Raw genomic sequence first — 22,738 nt, 5'->3', positions numbered from 1 at the left:
GACGAAGACCGCATATAAGATATATAGGCTGTATATAAACCGAAAACTCACTTCTTCTCAAAGAATTACGTACAAAGAATTGTGACCCCAAATCAGAGTAAATTTTATTATTAATAATGTTTATTACGTTTTGTTTGTTTGTTTGTTTGTTTGTTTGTTCGTTCTTTCTTATGTTATTTTGCTTTTCTTTCTCTTCCTGTGCATAGTTCAAAGTAGTAGCCGTAGAGTAACGGCAATATAATGCCTGTAGCCCGTGCTCGCCACCATGTGTGTTTCAAACTATCGCCGGCAGCTCCAACAAGACGCAATTGGTGCTAGTTTTTGTTGTTTGTTTTTATCTGATGTGTTTCCTCTCTTTTTCCAATTCGATCACTTTTCCACCAGAAGCGTTGCCTATGTCCTGTGGCTGTTTGACATGCAATACAACATACATATAGGTACACGTAAGGGTCTACACTACCTTGAACGTGTTTCCTTTTTTGTATATACACCAGCGATACACACGTTTGGCGCTGTGTGTTGCTTGCTTGCTTGCTGGTAAACTTGCATGGTAGTCATTTGTAGTACCATATTATGTATTAGTCATGAACAATTCATACGAATCGCTACTCTTCGGGAGTTTCCTAATTGTTTCAACTTGTTTTAATGTTTTCCTTTTTCCCCCTACTAAGTAGGGATAGTTTAGTGTGGTTCTTTTTTTTTTTATTTTCAGTATATTATCCTTTCACCTTATCCCACTTTTCTGACATTTCAATTTGCTCTGAAATTATATGCCATAGAACAAATGGGATTACGTCAGCACATGATACTGCAAGATAATAAACTTTTGGTTATTTCTCGTTCTCTTGTTTGCCCTTTCCATGTGCTTTCTTTTCAATTTGTTTTCAAGCTTGCCTAGCATCCCCAGCTATATGTGTATCTTGTGCTCTCCCACTCCCATCAACATCTCTCCTCATCAATTTACACGCCAATGCCCTGCTTAAAGAAGCATCATACATCTTCAATCTTCGTTTCCCCAATACTTCGTACTTTGCGATAATCATCAACTTCCATAAACTACCGGAACAATTCTCAATTGTAGTCTGCCGCGACAGTTCGTTTCATGTTAACGTGTAGCTTGTGCAGCAAATTACGCACCGATGGTAGTGTGTTTGCATTCTCCTACTTGCGGCGAGTGCACGTATTGCATAAAGTTCACCAACAAGGACTTGCTACATCAGTATCATGTATCGTGTTTTCATTCCTAGCAGCCTTGGGCAACCGATTCAAATGGGACAATGTCAAATTGTGTTCGTTTGTTTGTTTTATTAGCGTCATTTTAATATGCTTCTTTATCATTTTAAATTATTTATTTTTTATTCAACACACTTGTGCTCGTTCAGGGGTGTGAATTTTATTATCGGGATCTGGCTAACGTACAGCACCTCCAATGTAAGGAATTTGTTTTTCCTGGATCGTGATTTCGAAATTGAAATAACATAAATAATTATTATAATATTCAAGCCTGGTTGGTTATACATGGAGTGAAAAGAAACAAGTTATTAAAAAAAGTTCATTTTCTTATACAAATATCTCTTTAACTACTTTGTTACTATCATGTTATGTGTGGCTACGTTTGATTTGTTTATCTCTTCACCTGTCCTAGATAATGCGTTCCGCTAGTCGTATAGTCTTACAAACGAAGGAACCATTATGCTAGTTCTTACGATGCTGTTTGTGTTGTGTACGCAACTACAAATTGTATGTCCTTCCCCACGGTTACATTGTGTTCAATCCTACAAAATCCCAATCGGATAACTTCTACGGTATACTGCGAACTCACTATGCACACGACACACATGTACATGTACACACTTGCAATCATGCACCCATACACATTCTTTTCCTTTTGCAATCCTAAAGGACTATAGTAGTCGTGCCGTGTATCGTGGTGTGTCCTTTTCCTTGTTTTCGATCGAGAGCGCGTACGAAACTAACCAAGTTTTACCATTTGTTTTTAACGATAAAGCTCACGTCACGATACAAATAGACAAAACGCACAAATACACAGAAAAAGAAAACACGTACGTGTGTATGTGTCCGTATTAATCTAGAAAGTTTTTTTTTTCATTTCCCTTATCGTTTCGTTACACTTATATATTTCTTTTTGCTTCAGTTCAAAATGTTTCAATTTAGTGGCGGGAGGATAAGAGACTGTTACAGTTAGAGATTGGTGTACGTGTGGATGTGTAAAAGTGTTTGTTGTTTTGTAATATTCGTGGCATTTGGGATGATTTATTATTTGTATTGCCTCCTAAGCACAAGACTCATGATGATTAACAACCGTCCGAACACGTTAACCACTGAGACGGTGTGCAGCAATGAATGGAACCTGCGCTCGCTCAGGTATATCCTTAATACATCTTTCCTTTTTTTGTCGCTTTATTTTTTGTTTAACTTAAGTAAAAAAAAAGTATTGTTGGAATATAATTACAGTTTCTTGCTGCACCAAATGTAATCCCAAAATTTGTTTTTGTTCGGTTCGTCGTATAATTTAGTTATCTACCTTCCACATAGAAGCGCTTCTTGGATCAGTGGGATTCTTATTATACTACCGCCAAACGGTGCAAAACTCATGCAGCTATTCCCAATGCTCCCCCTTCTGTTATTACGGTCTCTAAGAAGTACTCCCAAATCAAAAGATGGTACCGAGTGATACCTTTTCTACCGTAAAGCACAATCGAAACCATAAATAGTGCATACCACCGTCGTGTTCTACACGGTGATGAAATATATAGATTTGTAGTATACGGCATCAGTGGCATATACTGGTTTACTATAAGACTTGTGGTTCAGGGATAATCACGCATGTGTTACTTGTGTGTATACTGACATTTTTCTTCTAGCAATGAGAGTTCAAAATACACGCCAGGACACATTTTTGCCATCGTTCGTCAACAAAATATACTTGAATGTTGAATGCCCGTAACACGACTACGAGTTGTTGAGCTTGGCTACGCGGCACTGCTTGCTCACCCCATTTAAAATCATACTTCATCATATCTGTTAGAGCATCGGGAGGGGGAGGTTGTCACAATGTCCTCAGTAGTTTCAGTCCTTTTGCATCATCGTGGCAATGCTATGTGTGTGACGCGTTTCCTCGACCTTTTCTTGTTTGTGCCTTGCCACAGCTCTTGTCATCATTCCTAATTCTCATTATTATGCTGGGTGTTTCATTGCTTCCCAGCGTTGCTTGTTTCTTTGACTGAGACACACAAACACACAGCTTAGCTTATATAATTTAAGTTACAACTTAACAGTATTTAAAGAATATACGTTGACAGAGCAGTGTTTTACTTGTTCTCTTCTTACGGTATGTATTCATACGGGTTTGCTTGTAACGTTGTTATATTTCGTATCTTGTTTGTTTTCTTTCTTTTCTTCCGTTTTGTTTATGTGTTCTCTTTCCGTTTAATTGAGTTTAGTTTGTTATACGTTACAATTTCCTACAGTTTAAAAACATACTTCATCGATAAAACATATTGTTTGTAAGAACTTTTTGAACTACAACCGCTCCCTTCGTCTGTACACGTTTTCTTCAAGTGCTGTTTGTTTGTGGATACTTAATCAGGCGGTTTAAGACAACATTGATAACAATTTACTTTCCTTTGCACTATAGTACTGTTCTTTTATCTTGTTTAGACTGCAATGTACCTAGTTTTTATGTGGGGTAAGGGAGAATGAAGAGTAGACAGTCTTGTGGATTTGAGGGCGCGGGATTTTGAGTAGGACATGGCTAGCGTAATTTAAGATGCACAAGAGATAATGCCATGCAGATTATCCAATTGTATTTCCTGCTATCCTTGTTATTTTTCTACACTATTGTTACATCTGCCTCAAAGTCGTATCATTCTAGTACATCAACGAAATACGTTGGCATCTCTTAAGCACTTTTGGATAAATATTCCGAGCATAGCCAAGTCGCGGTTGTGTTTCTGTTACCTGTTAGCTTCTGTTACCCTTCATACTCACATTTATCTTCGTTTTAATATGGGTTATCATCTGTATCTGTACCGATATCCTCCATTCATGAACCATCAGATTAATAAGAAAAGGAACCATCGGTCTGTCTGAAGGATGCGTTCCGCATCTTCAGCCTGCAGTTGAGTTTTTCTCCTACCACCATGGCAGTAGTGATAAGTCCTTCGTGTATTCGGATAGTTTAATCAGTTATTCGTCAGTTGCCTAATTTGGATTTCTGAAGATGTTAGAGCCGCTGCCGTTACTACCAGATCCTCCACGATTGTTGCCAGGACCCATCATCCGATCGTTCCGATCCTAGAAGCATTTCAAAATTTGTCAATATAAACCGTTACAATAAGCTATAAAAAGTTTACAAAGCACTGCATAACTTAATTCCACTCACCCGGAAGTGGTCTCGAGAAGAGCCTCGGTCACGATCACCGCGATCACCGCGATCGCCGCGATCTCCGCGATCTCCACGATCTCCACGATCTCCGCGATCTCCGCGATCACCACGTTCACCACGATCTCCGCGATCGCCGCGGTCTCCACGGTCTCCGCTTCGGTAGATACCTCCACCATCACTGTCTCGCCCGTTATCGAAGTCGCTGCCTCGAGCTCGACCGTAGTCATTCGGTCCTCGGCGCTCATCGCGATAATAATCTCGTGAGCGATTGTTATAACCACCGCGCGAATTATATCCACCTCCACCACCTCCGCCTGGTGCGGCAGCATCATGTTGATCATCGCCATTGTTGTTGCTTCCGCCACTGTTGCCATTATTATTACGCCGGTCAAAGCTCGGATAACCACGTCCCGGATCGTCACGATTGTTGTAGCTGTTACGATTGTTATAACCTCCTGAAAAGCGAACGCATCACACTTAGTTAGCACCAAAGGATACTTCCCAAAGATGAGGCAATTGAAGCGTTTAGAAAAAAAAACTATCCCTCCTTACCGTAACCACCGCTGCTTCCGCCTTTGTTGTATCCTCCATGATAGCCACCACCACCACCTCGACTGCCGTATCCACCATCATAGCCGTCATCTCCACCACGGTCATTGTATTTGTTGTTATAGCCGCCGCCGCCACCACCACCACCGTGATACTTGCCAGGGCCGTCATAGTAGTTTCCACCGCCCTGATTCTCGCGCCGGTCTCGCTGGTTGTGGTACGAATGGTTCGATGGCGGAGGTGCTTCGTGCTTACGCGTGTCCTCCTCCATCTGGCGTTTTTCGTAGTGCTGAAAATCATCGAATATCGACGACTGGTGCTCGAAACTGTGAATGATCTGCAGCACCTGAATGCCCTTCGCATTTGGCACTTCCTGTGTGTCGCGCGAGTTTGTCATCGATTTGTTTTCGTTGTTCTCCAGCCGAATGTGGCGCAGGTGCGAGTTCGGTACGTCCTTCACGTAGATCCAACGCACCTTGAACGTACCCTTCCATTTATCCTGCGACCAGACACTCGAGTTGGAGTTGTAATCGACAGCGGTCATCATTTGCGCCACGCCGCAGAAATGGCCCGAACCGTTCACGGAGAAGAACAGATACACCGTGCCGCCCTTTTCCTCACGCTCTCGGAATGCTTGGTCCAGGCGCTGGTTGCCATGCTCGGTCGAGCACCATATCTCGTACTTAATACTACGATGAATATCGTCTTCCGAATACGATTTGATCACGAAGAATCTAAAACATAAACATGAAACAATAGTAAGTCAATATTCCACACAACGGAAGATGCACTGCGCAACGTTTACCTTGCTAAATCGACTGTTTTCAGTAGATCCAACGAGGCAGGGTTATAATTGTTTTTGGTTTTCAATTGGTCAAGAATTTTTTGTGATTCGGCGAGTTTCAGAGCCATTTCACTCTCTGAAATGGTAGGTGATGGCGATCGTGCCTTTACTGCTGCTGGGGCGGTCGTAACTGGCGGCACAGTCGAGCTGCTGTTATGCGACACAGCGTCAGAACTACTGTTCGATCCATAATGGCCACGATCAGCAGGCTGGTAGCTGCTACCGCCCGATCCACGATCGCCGTGATGATTCGATGGACGCTGCTGATGATGGAATGGAGCCCTTTCCGTCTGTTGATGGTGGTGCATGCTGTTATGCTGCTGTGGCCCACTTCGGCCATCGTGTGGCGGGCGGTAGTTGTCGCCACCCGAACCTCCGCTATTCTGACGATCTGCCATCGCAGATGATGGTCCAGTTGCAGCCAAACCGCCCGGTCCTGACGGAGAGTAGGCAGCGTTCTGGTTGCGAGACTGGTTGTAGCTGTTTCCGTGCTGCGAACCACCCTGCTGATGCTGGTGGTGCGGTGCTCGATCGTAATTCGATCCTGGCCGATCCGCATGGTGAGGCTGCTGCTGTTGCGGCGGCTGATACGGCGACGAGTGGTTGCGCGTATGCGAACCCTGCTGATGCTGGTGGTGCTGGTTGTGATGCTGTGATCCGGACGGCATGGAACCGCCAGATGCAGCATTGCTTCCGCTGCCTCCCGAACCGGAATTGGCTCCTGCGGAGGGACCATTGTTCCTGTCGCTGCTCGTCGGCGGACCGCTCGGCTGTTGCTGCTGAATCTGCGCCTGGCCCGGTGTGGGCCATCTGGAGCTTTGAATGCCCGCTGGTCCCATACCCTGACTGTTGCTACCATGGTGTTGCGATGAAGCACCACCAACAGATTCGCGACCCCCGCCCGACTTGGACGGCACGGGATCGGCCAGCGGTGACGGTTCGATAACCGGCGGTGGAATAATCGGCGGCGGAGTGGGTACGATGACGCTAGGTCCGTTCTTGGACGGCGAATCCCAGGTACCGATGTCCATGTTATGCTTGCCAGGAATCATCGGTGGTGGCGGCATGCCCGGACCCTTCTTCTTCACCGTCGTACTGGTGGTGTTCACTTGCGGTTTCGCCGGCTGCGAAGCGATCGTGGCCCAGGTCATCTTTTTGGGAGCTTCCTTTTGCTGCTGCTGTTGCTGATAGTATTTCGATACGCCAGAGTTGCCATCGCTGTTACCGCTGCGCGACGCGGATCCAAGCCCAAGTCCTTGCATACCTCTTTCGACATTCTATAATAAACAACGAACATGAAAGTATTATTTCATTTTTGTCTTCGAACGCAAAAAAAGCAAATTTCTTACCCTGACACTATCATGACTCTGGTAAGCTCCATGATTACGGTAGTAGCCATCATCCGATTTTTTCTGATGTCCTACACCACCTGGGCCGTGATTCACTTGCGCACTCCAAGAATTATAATCGCCATTTCCTGTCGAGTGAAAATAATCACGGTGCGTTAAATATGTTAGTAATATCGAATAAAGATTAGTAAGATCCTCTTAGAGGGTTTTCCAGCAGTTCTCATAGCAGTGAGACACTTTATTGACTCTTTCTTAGGTGAAATGAACTTAATATAATGGGAATTGGACTCTTGTTGGACACATCCAATAGGAATTTCGAAGGTGCCTGTCCAAAAGGATGCCATAGAATCCAATTTCAATCATATGAAGTTCACTTCCCATAAGAAAAAGTCAAGGAAGTGTCCCACAACTATGAAAACACTTGGAAACCCCTTGTATGGCTCAAACAAAAAAGGCGTTGATGCATTGCTAATTCGTCTAAAAGCTCTAACTTGCATGCCTGTCCAACAAAAAAACAAAAAAAACAACTGTCTAAGTCTAAAAAACAAGTAGACAACAAAATCCCCCACGTCGTTGTTGCTTGATAAACATAAAATTAACATTGTTATATTTTGCCGGGACATACATAAATTAGTAGGACCTTGCATTACTATACTAGTGGTAACATAACATTAATTAATCATCGTATGGTATTATTTATCATCGTATTATTTTTACTGAAATTTATACTACCATATAAAATTATTGAACTTCGATCCAGAAGTTGAAAATGTAAAAATAGTCCTACTCAAACCCCATTGCATTGTATTAAATCTCGTATACCGAACAAAAATCAAGCGAGCGTCACATTCACTCTATGCCAAGGTCTCAAAGAACTGGTTCACACATCCAAGTTCATTGTACTTTTTCATTTTCCCTGCCATTATTCCATGATTCCCTTCGCGCCCGCCCACCCGGCATCGCTCGCTCTGCTGATCAGACGCTGCAGCATCGTTCAGGCGCACCACATCGCTTAAGCGCACCGACTACTGCCGCACCTCCCCGCAAGCTGCGTGCGCCTCTCTACACATAAACAACCAATCGACGCATCACGCTACCAATACATACACACCACATATCCGGGGGGTGTGTATAAACTATTGCGGTGCTCTTACACTGGAGCGCGTGCAAAGGAAAGGAGGGTTGATGATGATTTGGGAAGATGACGTGACGACATTCATCCAGCAGGAGAACGCCGAGATCGGAGAGTAAGCTGGTTACTTTGGCGCATAGATTCACGCCCGCACACACACATATACAAACCAGATAGACGTTCCTTCCCTCAGATCAAATGGATCATCCCTTACAGCGGGTTTCCATTAGTTTCACTCATCGTCGTCTCACCGTTTGTCCACTGGTCTTGGATAAGCAATTCTTATAGTTTTCGTTAGTTTAGTTCGTTTTTTTTATTCGTTAAGTGTAGGGTAGTTCTTGTTTTATGATTTTGGACATTCGATTTTATGCTTGGTACTGAACTAAAACCCAAACAAACAAGCACACTCTATAGTGCTGCCAATTCAACAGAATATGTACGATGCAAAAGAAGATCGTATACCCCATTCCCCACTGTCAATAATGTGGTCCATTCCATCTCTTCGTTGTCTCGTACCGGTAGACTAGGGGTGGGGGGACGAACTCACCCCCTTGCAATCGTAACCCACACTTCCTTCAGCACTTGCCAACGCAATTCGCTGGTTTATTCGTCGGTCTACCAATAACAAACGACACACTACGTTATATTAAGCAACACAAAGCGAAATCGATCTACAAACAACGCAGACCGATGGCTCGCGCAAAATAGATAGAACAGAACGGGAGAGTGAAAGAGAGACAACTACGAAGAATGAGAGAGATAAGAAAACGAGATAGCTATTCGCGGTAAGCCAACCAAACAAATAGAGCTGCTGCAATGAAACCCTCACATTCCGTCCCTTCTGCTTCAGCCCATCTTCCCCTATGAGGCATCGCGCGACTCGAAAAAGGGTTTCGCTCTACGTCCGTCTGCTATGGCCATCGTTACGGAATGGTACACCTTGTCTAGGGACTCAAACATTGGATACTATCGCACTACCCGGTGGTGTATGTTGATCAGATTCCCTACGCCCAAAGTTCAATTAACCGGAGTCGAACCTGCTGCGTAGTCCATAGAGAATGTGAAATCATCCATACACTGCCAGTATACGAACAACAACAAAGACAGTGAAATATGGCGCTAGCGCCCGCATCGACGCCGTATTTTCTTTATACATAGCGCGTCATTTGCTTATGCCGTCCCCCCACGGCATATCTATCAGACTGGCTGGGCTTGAGATAACGTTTCACAAAACACAACACGTTCTGTGGCCTTCAATAAGCAGAACCCGCGCATGCAGCTTTCTGCAAGAGCAAGAGTAGCAACAGCCAGGACCAATTGTTATCGTTCCATGCCGGTTTTTGGGTCACTGACGAATTGCGCTTCTGCGCTGTATTCGAACTGTGTCAACTGTTGCAAAGAGATTACACTTTTATTCCGCACTCCCCAGTACTAATTTCGACTAACAAACTACAAGCCAGGGATGTGATATTAGGCAGCCCTTGGAAACGTCTTCTCAGAAAGACTGCATCCATTCAGTACATCCTTGTTGTGATGCCATGCAAGTATGATGGGAGAATATGCTAAGATTTACCATGATTTCCTTGTCCTTTCATCCGCTGTAACGATTATAAAAAAAATTAAAACATTCATTAGATAAGATCGGGCTGGCAAACTTGTTTGCTTCCTCAACAACGGCCTACCTGATCTGACACGGTTGACATTGGTGGTTGTTGTTACTGCTGCGCTGCTGTTGCTGAAAGTTCCAATAAGCTGTATACCGACGACAAAGCAGTTGTTGCAAATGCACTGCGCGCACTTGGTCCGCTTGCTAGTCCTCCTCCGCAAAACGCACGCACACACACGCCCGCACGCTCTCACACACGCGTGTACACTAGGCACACAACACTAGGCGCGTCAAGCCGCACTCTTTCGCTGCTTCGCGTCTGCTCCCTCACGACGCGCACTCTTCCCGAACCGGTATGGGTTTATCCCACGGCAAGGAAATGCTGGCAGACGCAGAAGATAGCTTTATTCGCGATACCGGGCTATAGATAGGTAAGGTAAGGCGTTGACAAAGCGTGTGTGGGGGCAAAACTTACTCCCAAAGCAGGAGGGAAGGAAATGTTCCGTCGGTTCGGAGACCGGACCACACAGCTTTAAGGTTCCGCTAACACACTTTTTCACCTACAGTTGGGCGGATGGCTTTTTACTTTTAATGCGAATTTTCCGACACCCTCGCACTAGCAGGGAATGGTCACTAGAACAGAAAATTTTGTAAAGAACAAACTAAACCGGAAACGGACGGGATCTGTGTTCGAGAACAGAACGCGAAAAACCGCGACGGTAAGCAAATGATACAAATTACTTCCGCAAAGCGTAGGTGTGTGTGTGTGTGTGTGTATGTATGAGTATGAGAATTTTGTGTGGGTGTGTAGGTGTGTAATAATGGTGGTAGATGACAATTTTTCGATTCTGCACTGTACGAACACTTTAAACTCCCTCTGCACCTTTCGCCTATCCAGTAAAAGCCTCACAGACCGTCTCCTTACACGGTACAAGGGGGGTGCGGGCGAATTTCCGATGCACTGCCAACACAACTGCAAAGTCTGCCGCTGCACTTCTACACTTTCCCCCGGTTTTTTTTCCCAAACTCCGCACACTAGACACACGAGAGAAATTGGGCACGGGGAACTAGAATTGGAACCACGAAAGTGAGGGCGGCAGAGAAAACACTTTTCACGTACGCACACAAGAAGAGGCACCAGCTAGGTATTCACTTTCACCCCGTTCTCTTCCCGATCGGGCTTCAAACAAGCGGGGATCTTTAAGCGTCCAGAAATAGTGATTGGGGCAGTGTCTTTTTGCAAACGCGCAATGATTCGCTGAAAATGATCTCTTTCTTCACGGCACTGCCACTGTCCGATGCGTTTCTTTTTTCCGGCGACGACGTTTCACAATATGGCGGCTGATTGGTAGCCGATGCGAGAGATAGCTAGCTTTCAAAATCTGCGAGAGAAAGAGCCAACCGGACATGGCAAAATTCGAGCTAAACGTGTGGAGTTGAAAGTCGATCAGCTTATGCTGCACAGATGGTTTTATTTTACTTTTTTTTTCACAACATCCTCTCGAAGGATATGTGTTTGCCAGTTTGGAAAATATTTGTTTTTAATTACATTTATTTCACAATCTCTCTCAATATTCAGAACAGTTTTTAATGGCAATTAATTAAATATTTTTGTAATATGCATTTTGCTGCATGGGCACACAATTTTGACAGTTAATTCGAGCAGTTTAATATCTAAAATTTGAATTAAAATCCACACAAATTGAGTCAAATTTTGTTTAAATTTGTTCGTATCGTATTTAAAATATTTTTTACAAAATTGTTCCTAAATTAGTTGAACAAAAATTGATCAGTTGTAAAATTATTTCAATGCTACCATTGTGCGGTTCAACATCCCAGGCATTTGGCAACAAGGGGGTTCTGTCAAAAGTTCTTTTCGCTGTAGCATTCGTTCAGGTAGGACGTGTGGCCAGAGAACGCTCATTTCCACGTGTCGGAAAACAGGAGATATTAAAGTTATTGTTCCTCATTCTAGGTTCTAGATCCGTCTAACGTTGTTAACTGTGCAAAATGGTGACCGCCAAGAAGCAGGTATGTGTGAATTACTGAGAATCGCCATTGTAAAACTAGGTTGTCCTATTGACACTCTCCATAACCCTACTTTTTCCATCCATGTTACAGAAAAAGGCTTTGGAGAGCATCAACTCTCGCCTGGCGCTGGTGATGAAATCTGGCAAGTCCTGCCTGGGCTACAAGCAGACTCTGCGTACCCTCCGCCAGGGAAAGGCCAAGCTGGTCATCATTGCCAACAACACGCCGCACCTCCGGTAAGTAGCATGTCCGCGCGCGGGCGACCGATTACCGAGAAGTAGAGTTTTCCTTTAGTGGATGCTACGTTTTGTGGAATCATATGGAGTCGATTGTGACTGAGAAGTATGTTTTCCCGAGCTGACTCACTCAGCTGCCCGAATGTGGTGACCCATTGGAAAACCTATGGAGTGATCATTGTGGGGGAGGTGCTCACTCGGAAGTACGTACCGTGTACACGTCCAGTGAATCCACATGGTTCAACGAAATGGAACGGCCCAACAGGGGTAAACTCTCGGTCTCGCAGGTAAGACGTGGAAGGTATTAACAATTGCTCTTTCGTTACTGTAGTAAATCGGAGATCGAGTACTATGCTATGCTGGCCAAGACCGGTGTGCACCATTACAACGGCAACAACATTGAGCTGGGTACGGCCTGCGGTAAATACTTCCGCGTGTGCACCCTCTCGATCACCGACGCCGGAGACTCCGATATCATTCGCAGCCTGCCGGAAGCACAGGCCGGTGGACAGTAAATGGTGACGTGCTGTATATATTCCGCCTGTCGGGCTTTTCCATTGTATGGGAAATGCCGGCGAGGCAGTTATTAAAATAAAAAAAAGCGGTGTCTGTAGGCACACAGAACCCGACGAAACAATCGTCTACTAATTAACATAACGTTCATTCATGATGACTAAAACAAAACGTCCGTTTGTATGGGATTCAGCCTCCTGGCAAGTCTGATTACGTTTCTATTCGTTTTGACTTTTCTTTGATTACTGCAAATAGGAAAATCACGGAACAAAGACTGAGTATTTTAGGAACGAAACGGATAGCTTTAAGTAAATCGAGACTACCCGGTATAAGGTGACTGCAAGCCACAAATGGCTTGCAAAGAAGAATGTTAGATTTTACATATATAATTAGTCGACCGATTGAAAGAGGCCAATGAGGCCAATTGCCTCAAAGTCTCTATAAAAATAAAGAAAAAAAACATGCAAAGAAATTGAGAAAATCCCATTATTTCAATATTCCTTAAAATACAAAATAGACCCGATTGGAAAAAATCGCTACGGCCCTATCCGCATTACGAGGGAATATCAATGGGTTCACTGCAGTTCATCCGATAAATTCATCCCTTCATGAAACGTAAACACAGCGATAAGAAACATCATATGGGTATTGCACTGCCGTCTGGGTATGCGCACATAACGGGAGTTCTGTCGTGTACTTGCTAACTTGCTGTCCGGACAGTTGGACCTGCGTTACCTACGAAAAAGCAGCTACGCTTACTTGCTTAAACAATTTACCGACCCAGCCGAGCAATGGCACAGGAAAAGAAGGAAAACCAATCCGTCCTAGTTAAAGGATACCTTGCACTGTACAATACGGCTCAATTTGCAGGGTAAGTTATCTATTGTACCGGTGGAATGTCTTGTTGAGGCCAAGAGATTAGCCCCCTCTCGCATTCGTCAAACGCTAATCTACTTTTTTTTGGTTGGATTTCGCCCTTTGCCCTCACCCGTAGCTGGACGTACATTTTCGTGCAATTTATTCAGCACTTCGCCGTACACGGCCAATCCCTGGACACACTGTGGAGCCGCGTGGGGCAAGCGACATTCTTCTTTCAAATGCTAGCAATACTTGAGGTGGTCCATGCCATGGTGGGTATCGTCCCAAGCAACGTAGCGATGACGTTCCTGCAGGTGTTCGGACGCTGCATGATCGTTGCGGGGGCTATCGAAGGCACACCGACCGGCCAGAAATCCCCAGGGCTTCCACTAGCGCTGTTCTGCTGGAGTTTGACCGAAATCATTCGGTACAGCTACTATGTGGCTCACTTGCTGCTTCCAGCCGTACCGTCGCTGCTCGTTTGGCTGCGGTACACGATCTTCATCCCGATGTATCCGTGTGGCTTTCTGGGAGAGCTGCTGTGCAGTTACTGGGCCCAAAGCTACATCCGCGATACGGGCAAATGGAGTGTGGAATTGCCGAATCGGTTCAATTTTAGCTTCTCCTTTTACTACTTCATCTGGATTATGGCCGTCTGCTATATGCCCCTCTTTCCGCAGATGTACCTGCACATGTTTGCCCAGCGGCGCAAGGTTTTCGGGCGAGGAACGCAGACCCGGCAGAAGCTGACAAAAGCAAACTAATCCATGACGATCGCGTTCTCGATTAAACATAGTCATTTGAGTAGCATTTCCTTTAAAACATTTTAGTTTTATTTTTGTTCGTTCAACCCGACCCGCGCCCAACATTGCACACCCACTTAAAGTCGATTAAGCTATCACCACGATGGAATGAATGTGTAAAACTAAACCTTAAACAATAAACGAATGCACCGTTTAAATCAAACTAACTTTAACTTATCAGTCTGAAATCCCTGCTCATACGGCGACAAAGAACCTTAGGAAGTCCAACCCATTATTTGCTTTTTGAAAAAAAGAAAAGAAATACATAAAAAAATGGAGAGCAATACAAAAATTTAACTGTAGCATGCATTTGGGAAGGCTTTTCTCTTAGGAGCTTGGGTACGGTCAAGCCGGAAAGCCAAACGCTTGCAGTCAATTGTGCTTCTGCTTGGTCGCGCCACTGCTCGAGCCGGAGCCTAGAATCTTCTTGCGCTGAGCAAACATGTGCAGGTACAGATGAGGGAACAGTGGAATGTAGAGCAGCATCACCGCCCACAGGAAGTACAGGTACGAGAAGGTAAAGTTGTACGTATTGGGCATTTCGATGCTCCACTGTTTCGTGTTGGCCACGTGCGACTGGGCCCAGTAGAAGCACAGCAGCTCACCGGTCACGCCGGTCGGGTACAGCACTATGAAGGTGGTGTAGCGCAGAAAGATGAGCAGCTGCGGGACGGCGTCGATCAGGTTGAGGGCGTAGTACGCGTATCGAATGATCTCCGTCACCGACCAGGCCAGTATGGCAAGCGGAAGACCTGGTGAAACTTTGCCAGTCGGTGTAGCCATCACAACACCGCAGACGACCATCACCCGGGACAGTACCTGGAACGTGGTGATGACCGGATTGCTCGGCACGATCCGCGTGAAAGCGTGTACAATCTGTAATGGTTCCGCAAGGCAGGTGTGAGTTGGAAGTATGTGTCACGAAACAGACCAGTGCAATGTTGTAGATTTCTTACCTCGAGTAGGGCTGCATTTTGGAACAGGATGACGGTGAATCCAAGATAGTCCCAGAGCGTTTTTTCCGTGCCCTTGTCGATGGTGTAGTAAGCTATCAGCTGATATAGCATGTAACACCAGCTGTGCGAGGCAAGGCAAAGGTGCGATTAGAAAAGAGAAAGCTGTGGTGCGCTGGCAACTCATTAGCGGTACTTACCCGACGACTTGGGCTGCGTTGTACAGAATCAGGTAGGATTTGACGATCGGGGACGGTTCCTTGGCAGCCATAGTTTCCGACGTGCTTACGTAACCAGCGTTTGTGCAGTTAATGTTAAGCAGCTGCGTCTCTGCGCTGATCGACAAAAAGTGGCGACACGAAACGGCGATCCTCGTCCAAAGTGTAAAGGTAAATAATATATTCCCCCACCCTACGCATTCCAATTCGATTCACCTTTGACAGTGGCGCTGGTAGCTCCCAAGGTGTCTAAGGGAAAAGGTGCGTGACTTGAACAAACGTAAACATTTGAACCTTTGGCCATCTTTCTTTTTTCGGGCCGTTTGCATTTATTACCGAATTGCAGTCACAAAACTTATCGTCTAAACACATCCCATTGGCTTATTCGAACTTGATCGAATTTAAAAAATCCTTAACCGTACCCTCCTCCCCAGGTGCAACCTCCACGTCCGTAGTTTCTATTTCAATTATGTTTAAGGGGTCGTCCTCCTCCTCCTCGCCTTCGCCGATTTCGTTTATCTTTATCTCCCGCCCGGCCAGTATATCCCTGCAGCGACTCATCAGCGTCGTACGACTGTCCTCCAGCAAACGGTTCACGATGGCGGTCTGTTCCTTTTCCTTCCGTTTGTACAGCTTGAACTCGTAATCGTTGAGATCGTTCCACTTTTTGGCGAACTCTTCACAGTTATCGTTTTGCGCTTTGGCAAGTTTCGTCACAATCTGGCTGCGGATCGTTTTGATCTGAGTGTTGCTTCGCTTCTTTACCGGAGCTGCAAGAATGGATAGGATCGAGAACAGAATTAGACACACGAACTATCACGGTTAGCCAAACAGTTTGTTGTGAGTCACTCTTACCTGGTTCACCCTCCACCGGTTCAGCTGGTGGATCTGCAAGGATAAGTAACAAGTAACATCAACATGGTTCGGTTCGCACAGGCTGGGGCGTACACAGCACCGTTGCTTACCTGGCTCGCGGCGCTTCATGGCGCACGGTTTCTCCAGTATATCGGCCAGCTCTTCGGCGAACTCACAGATGGCACGCCCCTTGTTTAACTTTTTCGACTGATAGAATGCTCGCTTCAGGTTTTTCCACTTGTGATAAATCTGTCCTGCGTCTTTGCCACCGAAGCCATTCTTCTGCATTTCTTCCTCTATCAATCGGTACACATGGTAATCCTTCTGGCCACGGCTGACGGATGCGAACATCTGCATAAAGTTATGCTCCTTGATAATCTCGAGCAGCTCCATCGTCTCCTCACCGCTCCACACATTACGCCGAGCCATTTTTCGTCCGTATTCGTCGGCACCAACCTTGCTTGTTTATGGTACAATCCCGACGCCATTCGCCGCTGGATTGTTGTGGTTTGTTGTGTTTTGTTTTTTTCTGCTGGCGGCTGTCAAAAAGTTGTCCTTCATATTCACCACTCGTTGAGCATAACTAGAAACCTTGAGCAGTTAGGATTTTGTGCAAAATTTACTTCCTATTAATTTGTTTTATATTAGCACATGTTGCTAAGTGGGAGATTTGGTAAGATTATCTATATTCATTCGATTATATTTAAGCCACTATAAAACTAAAACATTGCAACCGCATTGCAAAAATTCTGCAAATTCGTAGCCAGTGGTGAGTTTGATCGGGTTGTGACGTCTCCGCGCAGTCACCCGCTAGGCAAAACCCGGGTTTCATAAGCTCGCCAACGCTCCAAATCGGTGCGATTTTCCCTCGCTGACGAGCGATTTTGAAGTCACATTGGAAATTTGGAAAAATGATATGGTCTTCACCAATGTAGATTCTGTCACGAAGGAGAATTCTCCACTGTCAAGGTGTAAAACGGTTTTTTTTAAGAAAGACTGAAAGCAGATCTGAAAGTGTTATCGTCAAACAACTCCTTCAGCATTTTTTTTTAATTCACGTTATTATGGCTTCGGATGTATTTTAATATTATTTTAAATACAGGCGGTCCCCGAGATACACGGTACCTCTCATACGCGGATTCGGAGATACGCGGTTTTCTAAATTTGACAATTCTTTGAGCAAATTGTACTGATTTGACACATCAATTGCAAATTGCCAAATAATTTTTGTTTTGATCGAATGTTAAAAACTATTTCAAAAGGTTTAAAACAGTTATATTCAGTCAGAATCATATTAAATAATTCATAAAGTGACTAAAACCACCCCCTACTTGCAAAACTACACGAAAATTTGTAATATTTTAGCTGAAAATCACGAGATTCGACTTACGCGGAAATTCGAGATACGCGGTATTTTGCGGGCGTTTTCGGTCCCCATTAACCGTGTATCTCGGGGACCGCCTGTACAAATATATATTTTGCATAAAATACCGTTCCGTAATTCCGAATGTGTTATTACATTAGCGAAGCGGATTTTTCTGTCAAATGGAGTCATCAACAGATAAATTCTGGAAAAATTAAATAAAGAATAAATTATTCCTGTAATTTATTAGGCTCTTAACAGATATCGCGTATCTCGGGAACCACCTACACTTTCACTACAAATTTGTCATTTAATACAATTTTATCGGATCTGTGCAGAATTTAACGTTTTTAGTTACACTGCCGAAACCGGGTACAGTTACCCTAGAGAGAATGAGCGAGATGCAGCGATTTTTGAACGTCAAAAACCCGCACCATGTTGTACGGGCCGCTTCGCCAGAAGTTAAGAACCCTGCTTGAAGTGCGCGTCCCTTTCGCGGAACAGCGCGAAGCAAAATTGGCTCTCGTTTATACGCGGTAATTTTGGCTTGGAAAACTATGGACAATGCTCATAAACGCCAAGTGGTGGAGAACCTCTTCCTAACGTTCGCGACCAAGCAGGCGGAACTGTTCAAGCAGTACGATGCGAACCGCAAAAAACGGTCGAAAATTTTCCTCCAGCGACTGCGCTACCAGCTGAAGCGAAACGGGGAAAACCATCGCAAGGAATGGAGCTCCAAACTGGAGGCCGAGCTGCTGGAAAGCATTCCGACCCGCAAGATCTGGAAGCTGAGCCGCAACGACAAGTGGTTCCGGGAGCTGTTCGAGCAGGAGGACAACGAGGATGATCTGCTGCGCTACTTCCGGATGGGTCGGGCCATGTACGACACGCTGGTGGCGATGCTGCGGCAGGATCTCGCCCCTCATCCGCTGCTGGCGGCCCAGTCCTGCAGCGCGGAGAAGAAGGTCGGCATCGGGCTGTACAAGCTAACGACCGGGGCCGACTACACCACGATCGGCAATATGTTTGGCGTGCACAAGGCGACGGTCAAGAACTGTGTGCATCAGTTTTGTAAATCGATGGTGAAAAACTACATGGATTCGGAGATCTATCTGCCTGACCAGGAGGAAATGGCGGAGATAAGCAAGAGCTTCGAGGACAAGAGCGACATTCCGCTGGTGATTGGGGCGATGGGTCGTTTGCACGTTCCTATCACACCGTCGTTGGCTGATTCGAAAAATTACATCAACGGGAGAAAATGGCCCTCGTTGATCCTGCAGGCTGTGGTCGACAACAATCATTGGTAATTATTGTGCGGAACGGTGTGATGTACAAACTGAATATGCCATTGGTTTGCTCTTCCCCTATCGCTAGTTTCAGACACATCACGTGCGGACACGTCGGTGCAACCGAGGACAGTGTGGTGCTGGGTGATTCTGGATTGTACCAACATTTCGACGGCGCAGACTTGGTAAGAGCTGCTCGAGAGCGCGCCGAACGCACCTTCCATCATACTAACGTGGCTCGTGTCTCTTCTCCCGACAGCCTTCCCAGAACATCAACGGAAACACGGTGAAATCCTTTATCGTGTCGGATACGGTTTACCCGCTGCTGCCCTGGCTACAGCACGGTTACATGACCCCGACCACGACGGAGGAGGAAACCTTTAACGAGCATCTGAACAAGGCACGCGTCGCCGTTGACGAAGCGTTTGATCGGTTGCGCGCGCGATTCCGAATACTGCAGCGGAAGATCGATATAGACATTAACTTCGTGCCGCAGATCCTGCTGACGTGCTGCATTCTGCACAATTTTCTCGAGAAGAACAAGACCCCGTTCCTGGAGGCGTGGTCGGAGGCGCTGCAAGAATCGAACCAAAGGTATCCGCAGCCGGACGGATCGGCCAGTTTGAACTACACGACCACGGTCGAAGGCGAAACCATTCGGGACGTACTCAAGGAGCATCTACACTCGAAGTATGTGCTGTTCCGGACGATCGAATACAATCAGGTGTATTTTATCGGCGAGGGAAATAACTGAATGAAACTAAAGGAACAATCCAAAAACATATTATGCAATTTGTTAAGCTATGATTATTGAGACGAATAAACTAAATATGATTACAATTTACTTAGCATAATTGAATTTTCGTTTTTAATATTTATCAATCAGCATGTGTGTGCCGGGGAAACGGTGAAAGTCAGCATCCCCCCCCACTTTAGAATGGTTCCTCCTCTCGCCACGTTTGGTAAAACTCCTTCACAATTTCCTTCTTCACAACCGGGTGCGCCAGCTGGTCGCTGGATTGCAGCTCGAGTTCCTCCGTACTATCTTCCATGGTGGGCGTTTCATCGATGATCCGTATCACCACCCCTTCCTGCAATAAAATTTGCTGCGCTTTCACGCAGAAATCGTTCATGTTGCGGTTCAGCATTTGCGACACCTTCGTCGTGTACTGGCGCTCGTCATGCGTGAACAGGTCAAACTCGTAGTCTACTAGGTCTTTCTGTTTTTTGAAAAACTCTTCGTTATTTTCCCGATCCACCTTGGCCAGCTTGGTTAGCAGCACGTCAAAGTTTTCCAGCACCGCTCTCGGTCGCTTCGGTTGGCTGGCCGATTCTGGAAGCGGAAAAGGGAGGTAGAGGAGATCTCGTTAGGACTGCAGGTACACTCTCCTTCTTGCTGCACAATTTCATCATACCATTGCCTTTGGAGCTCGACGGTGCCGGCGGCTTCATGGCCATCAGCTCGTCCAGTTCCTCGAAATATTCGCACGACTCTGCCAGGTAGTTTTCGCGCTTTGTTTTGTAGTACGAACGCTTTAGATTTTTCCACTTGTGTTCGATCTGAAAAGCGTCCTTGTCGAAGTACCCGCGTTGTTTCATCTCGTTCTCCGTGATTTGGTACAGCTTGGTGTTGCGCTCCTCGCCGAACAGCTTCATCAAATCCAGCTCCTTGATGATCGTCAGCAGTTCCCGGGTTTCCTCCGGCGTCCACACATTCCGGCGGGCCATTTCAAGCGGGTCTGAACAAAAATGCACCAAAACAAGCGCTACGCGTCGAGCCTTTCCGTTTGTTTACATGCAAGGCGCGTCAATTATTGGCCGTCGTCGTCGTCGTTGTGTTGTTGTTGGTTATTTTGCATGTTGTTCTTGGTTGCTATTCGTTCGAGCAGTTATCGTCCAAGGTGTACATAGAAGTGGTGTGGACAATTCGAGCAGAGAAATGAGAAACGAATTAAAATGAAACGAACCAAAATTAACCCCCTGTACAGCAGATCGATTGAAAAAGTTATTAAGGTGTTTCAAAAACTTTGCACGTTTCATGATTGATAATAAGACACATTTTGAACCCACCGTACATCGGCCATCGGGTGGTCGTTCGAGTACGCCGCTGCATTCCATCACTTTCATTCCTGCAGCTTGATTCAGTCTTCACACAAACGTCAAAATGGGCGCAAGCACAAGAACGGGAAAGTTTGCGGTCGGATTTACGGCGTTCGCCTTTTTGTTTATTCTGATCGCTTTCTGCTCTCCCTACTGGCTACAAACCGATGGCGAACTGGAGCATCCAAAGTTTACCAATTTAGGTACGTACGGGAGCCTTGCGCCGTGCGTCCGCGAACGGAACGTAACCCAAGACGTGCAGTTGGGGTGTGTCATCAATCGCAACGCTTGTTCATTGATGATTGAGTTCGAAGGACGCTGCTGGGTGTGTGGGGGCGGGGGGCGAGGAACGTGGTTTAGTGCCAAAGCCAAATGGGGGACTGTGTAAACAAACATTGGCACAGCAGCTGTCGTGGTGTTGTTTGGGAAAGGCAGTTGTGATGCGAACGAACTAAATGAGTAAGTGTTTCCTTCTTTCTCCCCTTTTGCCCCATTTTGCAGGACTTTGGGAGCTGTGCTTGCGCAACTTCCAGGACATTCACCGATGGTACGACTATCCGTTCAATGGCTGCATGTGGATATTCGAGGAGGAGTACTACATCATCCACGACTACATACTGCCCGGGTTCTTCATCGCCGTGCAGTTCTTTTTCACGCTCTGCTTCACGCTGCTCCTGATGGGCGTGATCATGACGCTGATGTTTTTGAGCTGCTCCCGGGACAACGATCGCTACATTATGCTGCTGCTGACGAACGGGACGGTGCTGCTGCTCGCTGCCCTGTGCGGTCTGATAGCGGTGGCCACGTTCGGCTGCTACGGCGATAGCCGCGACTGGATGCCGAACTGGGAGCACAACGATATGGGCTGGTCGTTCGCGCTGGGCGTCGTCGGCACGTTCGCCCTGTTCCCGGCAGGCGTCCTGTTCATTGTCGAAGCGCGCCGGGCCACGTACCGGAGGCTGAACAACATTGCCAACACGGAGATGGCCGCTGCGTACACGATGGACGAGCGGAAGTATCGCGGTGGACATACCGATATTTAGGGCGTTCGCAACCAGGCCAAACATTCCACGTTCCACGGACGGTCGGAGAGAGTCCTCTGTTCAAGAAGATGCTCTTTTCCCCTGTGAGCGTATAACAATGCCTTGCTAGAGTAGATTTAAGAATGTTTTTTTACACCCACAACAATTGACAGTCGTTTTCTTTGCCATTCTGGAGGAAAACGAACCGTTTTAATGGCATATGGAAGTGCGCGTAAATCGTGCTGAATTGTAGGTTAGAGCAGTAATCTCGTGAAGAAAAAGAATCCGTCCAACAGTAGGAATAAAATGCAATACACGTTTGCAGCCCAAATCGTGCTTGGCTCATTAAATGTTCATTAGTGTGTCGCGCTAGAGTGGAAAACGTCTGGTAATTGACGTCTGGTCAATTTTTTCGCCGCTCAAAGGCTAACATCATAAATAGAAGCTTCTTTTAAATTGTAACCATGCAACGTTTTAATAAAAAAATGTATAATAATAAACTTGTTAAGCTGTACAACTTCTTTTTTTATGATTTTCCGTCAACACTGAGTCATATGAACCACATAGACCACTGCCTTACGTGGCGTGGTGTATTTCTCTGGCAAAGACAGC

At 45.8% G+C, this 22,738-nt stretch overlaps 8 protein-coding genes across 11 annotated transcripts; 4 read left to right on the top strand and 4 right to left on the bottom strand.

Annotated features, from left to right (window-relative positions):
• Positions 1–79: 79 nt before the first annotated feature.
• On the bottom strand, positions 80–11,246 carry LOC120895085 (YTH domain-containing family protein). 4 transcript variants are annotated; one of them, XM_040298111.1, is made up of 8 exons: positions 10,752–11,246; positions 9,965–10,572; positions 9,856–9,880; positions 7,151–7,278; positions 5,763–7,078; positions 4,961–5,691; positions 4,406–4,863; positions 80–4,317 (listed from the first exon to the last, which is right to left on the bottom strand). In XM_040298111.1, the coding sequence occupies exons 2-8, from the start codon at positions 9,983–9,985 to the stop codon at positions 4,225–4,227; spliced, it is 2,772 nt and encodes a 923-aa protein (XP_040154045.1). In that variant the 5' UTR covers positions 9,986–10,572; positions 10,752–11,246; the 3' UTR covers positions 80–4,224. The 4 variants fall into 4 exon arrangements, with proteins under 4 accessions (XP_040154045.1, XP_040154044.1, XP_040154046.1 ...); XM_040298110.1 differs by having other exon boundaries at positions 9,965–10,521; XM_040298112.1 differs by having other exon boundaries at positions 9,965–10,521; positions 10,772–11,246.
• Positions 11,247–11,708: 462 nt separating this feature from the next.
• On the top strand, positions 11,709–12,789 carry LOC120894733 (60S ribosomal protein L30). The gene is made up of 4 exons (XM_040297497.1): positions 11,709–11,784; positions 11,864–11,919; positions 12,010–12,155; positions 12,487–12,789. Exons 2-4 carry the CDS (start codon positions 11,899–11,901, stop codon positions 12,668–12,670), a joined length of 351 nt encoding a protein of 116 aa, XP_040153431.1. The 5' UTR covers positions 11,709–11,784; positions 11,864–11,898; the 3' UTR covers positions 12,671–12,789.
• Positions 12,790–13,240: 451 nt separating this feature from the next.
• Positions 13,241–14,492, top strand: LOC120894731 (very-long-chain (3R)-3-hydroxyacyl-CoA dehydratase hpo-8-like). The gene is made up of 2 exons (XM_040297496.1): positions 13,241–13,539; positions 13,663–14,492. Exons 1-2 carry the CDS (start codon positions 13,460–13,462, stop codon positions 14,288–14,290), a joined length of 708 nt encoding a protein of 235 aa, XP_040153430.1. The 5' UTR covers positions 13,241–13,459; the 3' UTR covers positions 14,291–14,492.
• On the bottom strand, positions 14,337–15,689 carry LOC120894734 (very-long-chain (3R)-3-hydroxyacyl-CoA dehydratase hpo-8). The gene is made up of 3 exons (XM_040297498.1): positions 15,483–15,689; positions 15,286–15,406; positions 14,337–15,205 (listed from the first exon to the last, which is right to left on the bottom strand). The coding sequence occupies exons 1-3, from the start codon at positions 15,551–15,553 to the stop codon at positions 14,702–14,704; spliced, it is 696 nt and encodes a 231-aa protein (XP_040153432.1). The 5' UTR covers positions 15,554–15,689; the 3' UTR covers positions 14,337–14,701.
• A 93-nt stretch (positions 15,690–15,782) lies between these two features.
• LOC120894730 lies at positions 15,783–17,045 on the bottom strand. Its single transcript, XM_040297495.1, has 3 exons — positions 16,466–17,045; positions 16,356–16,388; positions 15,783–16,270 (listed from the first exon to the last, which is right to left on the bottom strand). The coding sequence occupies exons 1-3, from the start codon at positions 16,782–16,784 to the stop codon at positions 15,882–15,884; spliced, it is 741 nt and encodes a 246-aa protein (XP_040153429.1). The 5' UTR covers positions 16,785–17,045; the 3' UTR covers positions 15,783–15,881.
• A 1,032-nt stretch (positions 17,046–18,077) lies between these two features.
• Positions 18,078–19,863, top strand: LOC120893209 (protein ALP1-like). Its single transcript, XM_040294963.1, has 3 exons — positions 18,078–19,021; positions 19,093–19,189; positions 19,264–19,863. The coding sequence occupies exons 1-3, from the start codon at positions 18,276–18,278 to the stop codon at positions 19,756–19,758; spliced, it is 1,338 nt and encodes a 445-aa protein (XP_040150897.1). The 5' UTR covers positions 18,078–18,275; the 3' UTR covers positions 19,759–19,863.
• On the bottom strand, positions 19,787–20,857 carry LOC120893214 (zinc finger protein with KRAB and SCAN domains 2). Its single transcript, XM_040294971.1, has 2 exons — positions 20,420–20,857; positions 19,787–20,337 (listed from the first exon to the last, which is right to left on the bottom strand). Exons 1-2 carry the CDS (start codon positions 20,730–20,732, stop codon positions 19,937–19,939), a joined length of 714 nt encoding a protein of 237 aa, XP_040150905.1. The 5' UTR covers positions 20,733–20,857; the 3' UTR covers positions 19,787–19,936.
• Positions 20,858–21,144: 287 nt separating this feature from the next.
• LOC120893215 lies at positions 21,145–22,631 on the top strand. The gene is made up of 2 exons (XM_040294972.1): positions 21,145–21,307; positions 21,606–22,631. The coding sequence occupies exons 1-2, from the start codon at positions 21,169–21,171 to the stop codon at positions 22,145–22,147; spliced, it is 681 nt and encodes a 226-aa protein (XP_040150906.1). The 5' UTR covers positions 21,145–21,168; the 3' UTR covers positions 22,148–22,631.
• Positions 22,632–22,738: the final 107 nt, after the last annotated feature.

The sequence above is a fragment of the Anopheles arabiensis genome, chromosome 2, assembly GCF_016920715.1.
Source record: "Anopheles arabiensis isolate DONGOLA chromosome 2, AaraD3, whole genome shotgun sequence".
Taxonomy (NCBI): Eukaryota; Metazoa; Arthropoda; class Insecta; order Diptera; family Culicidae; genus Anopheles; species Anopheles arabiensis.
Note: the sequence above shows the minus strand (reverse complement) of the source record. Positions and strands in the feature narration are given on the sequence as shown.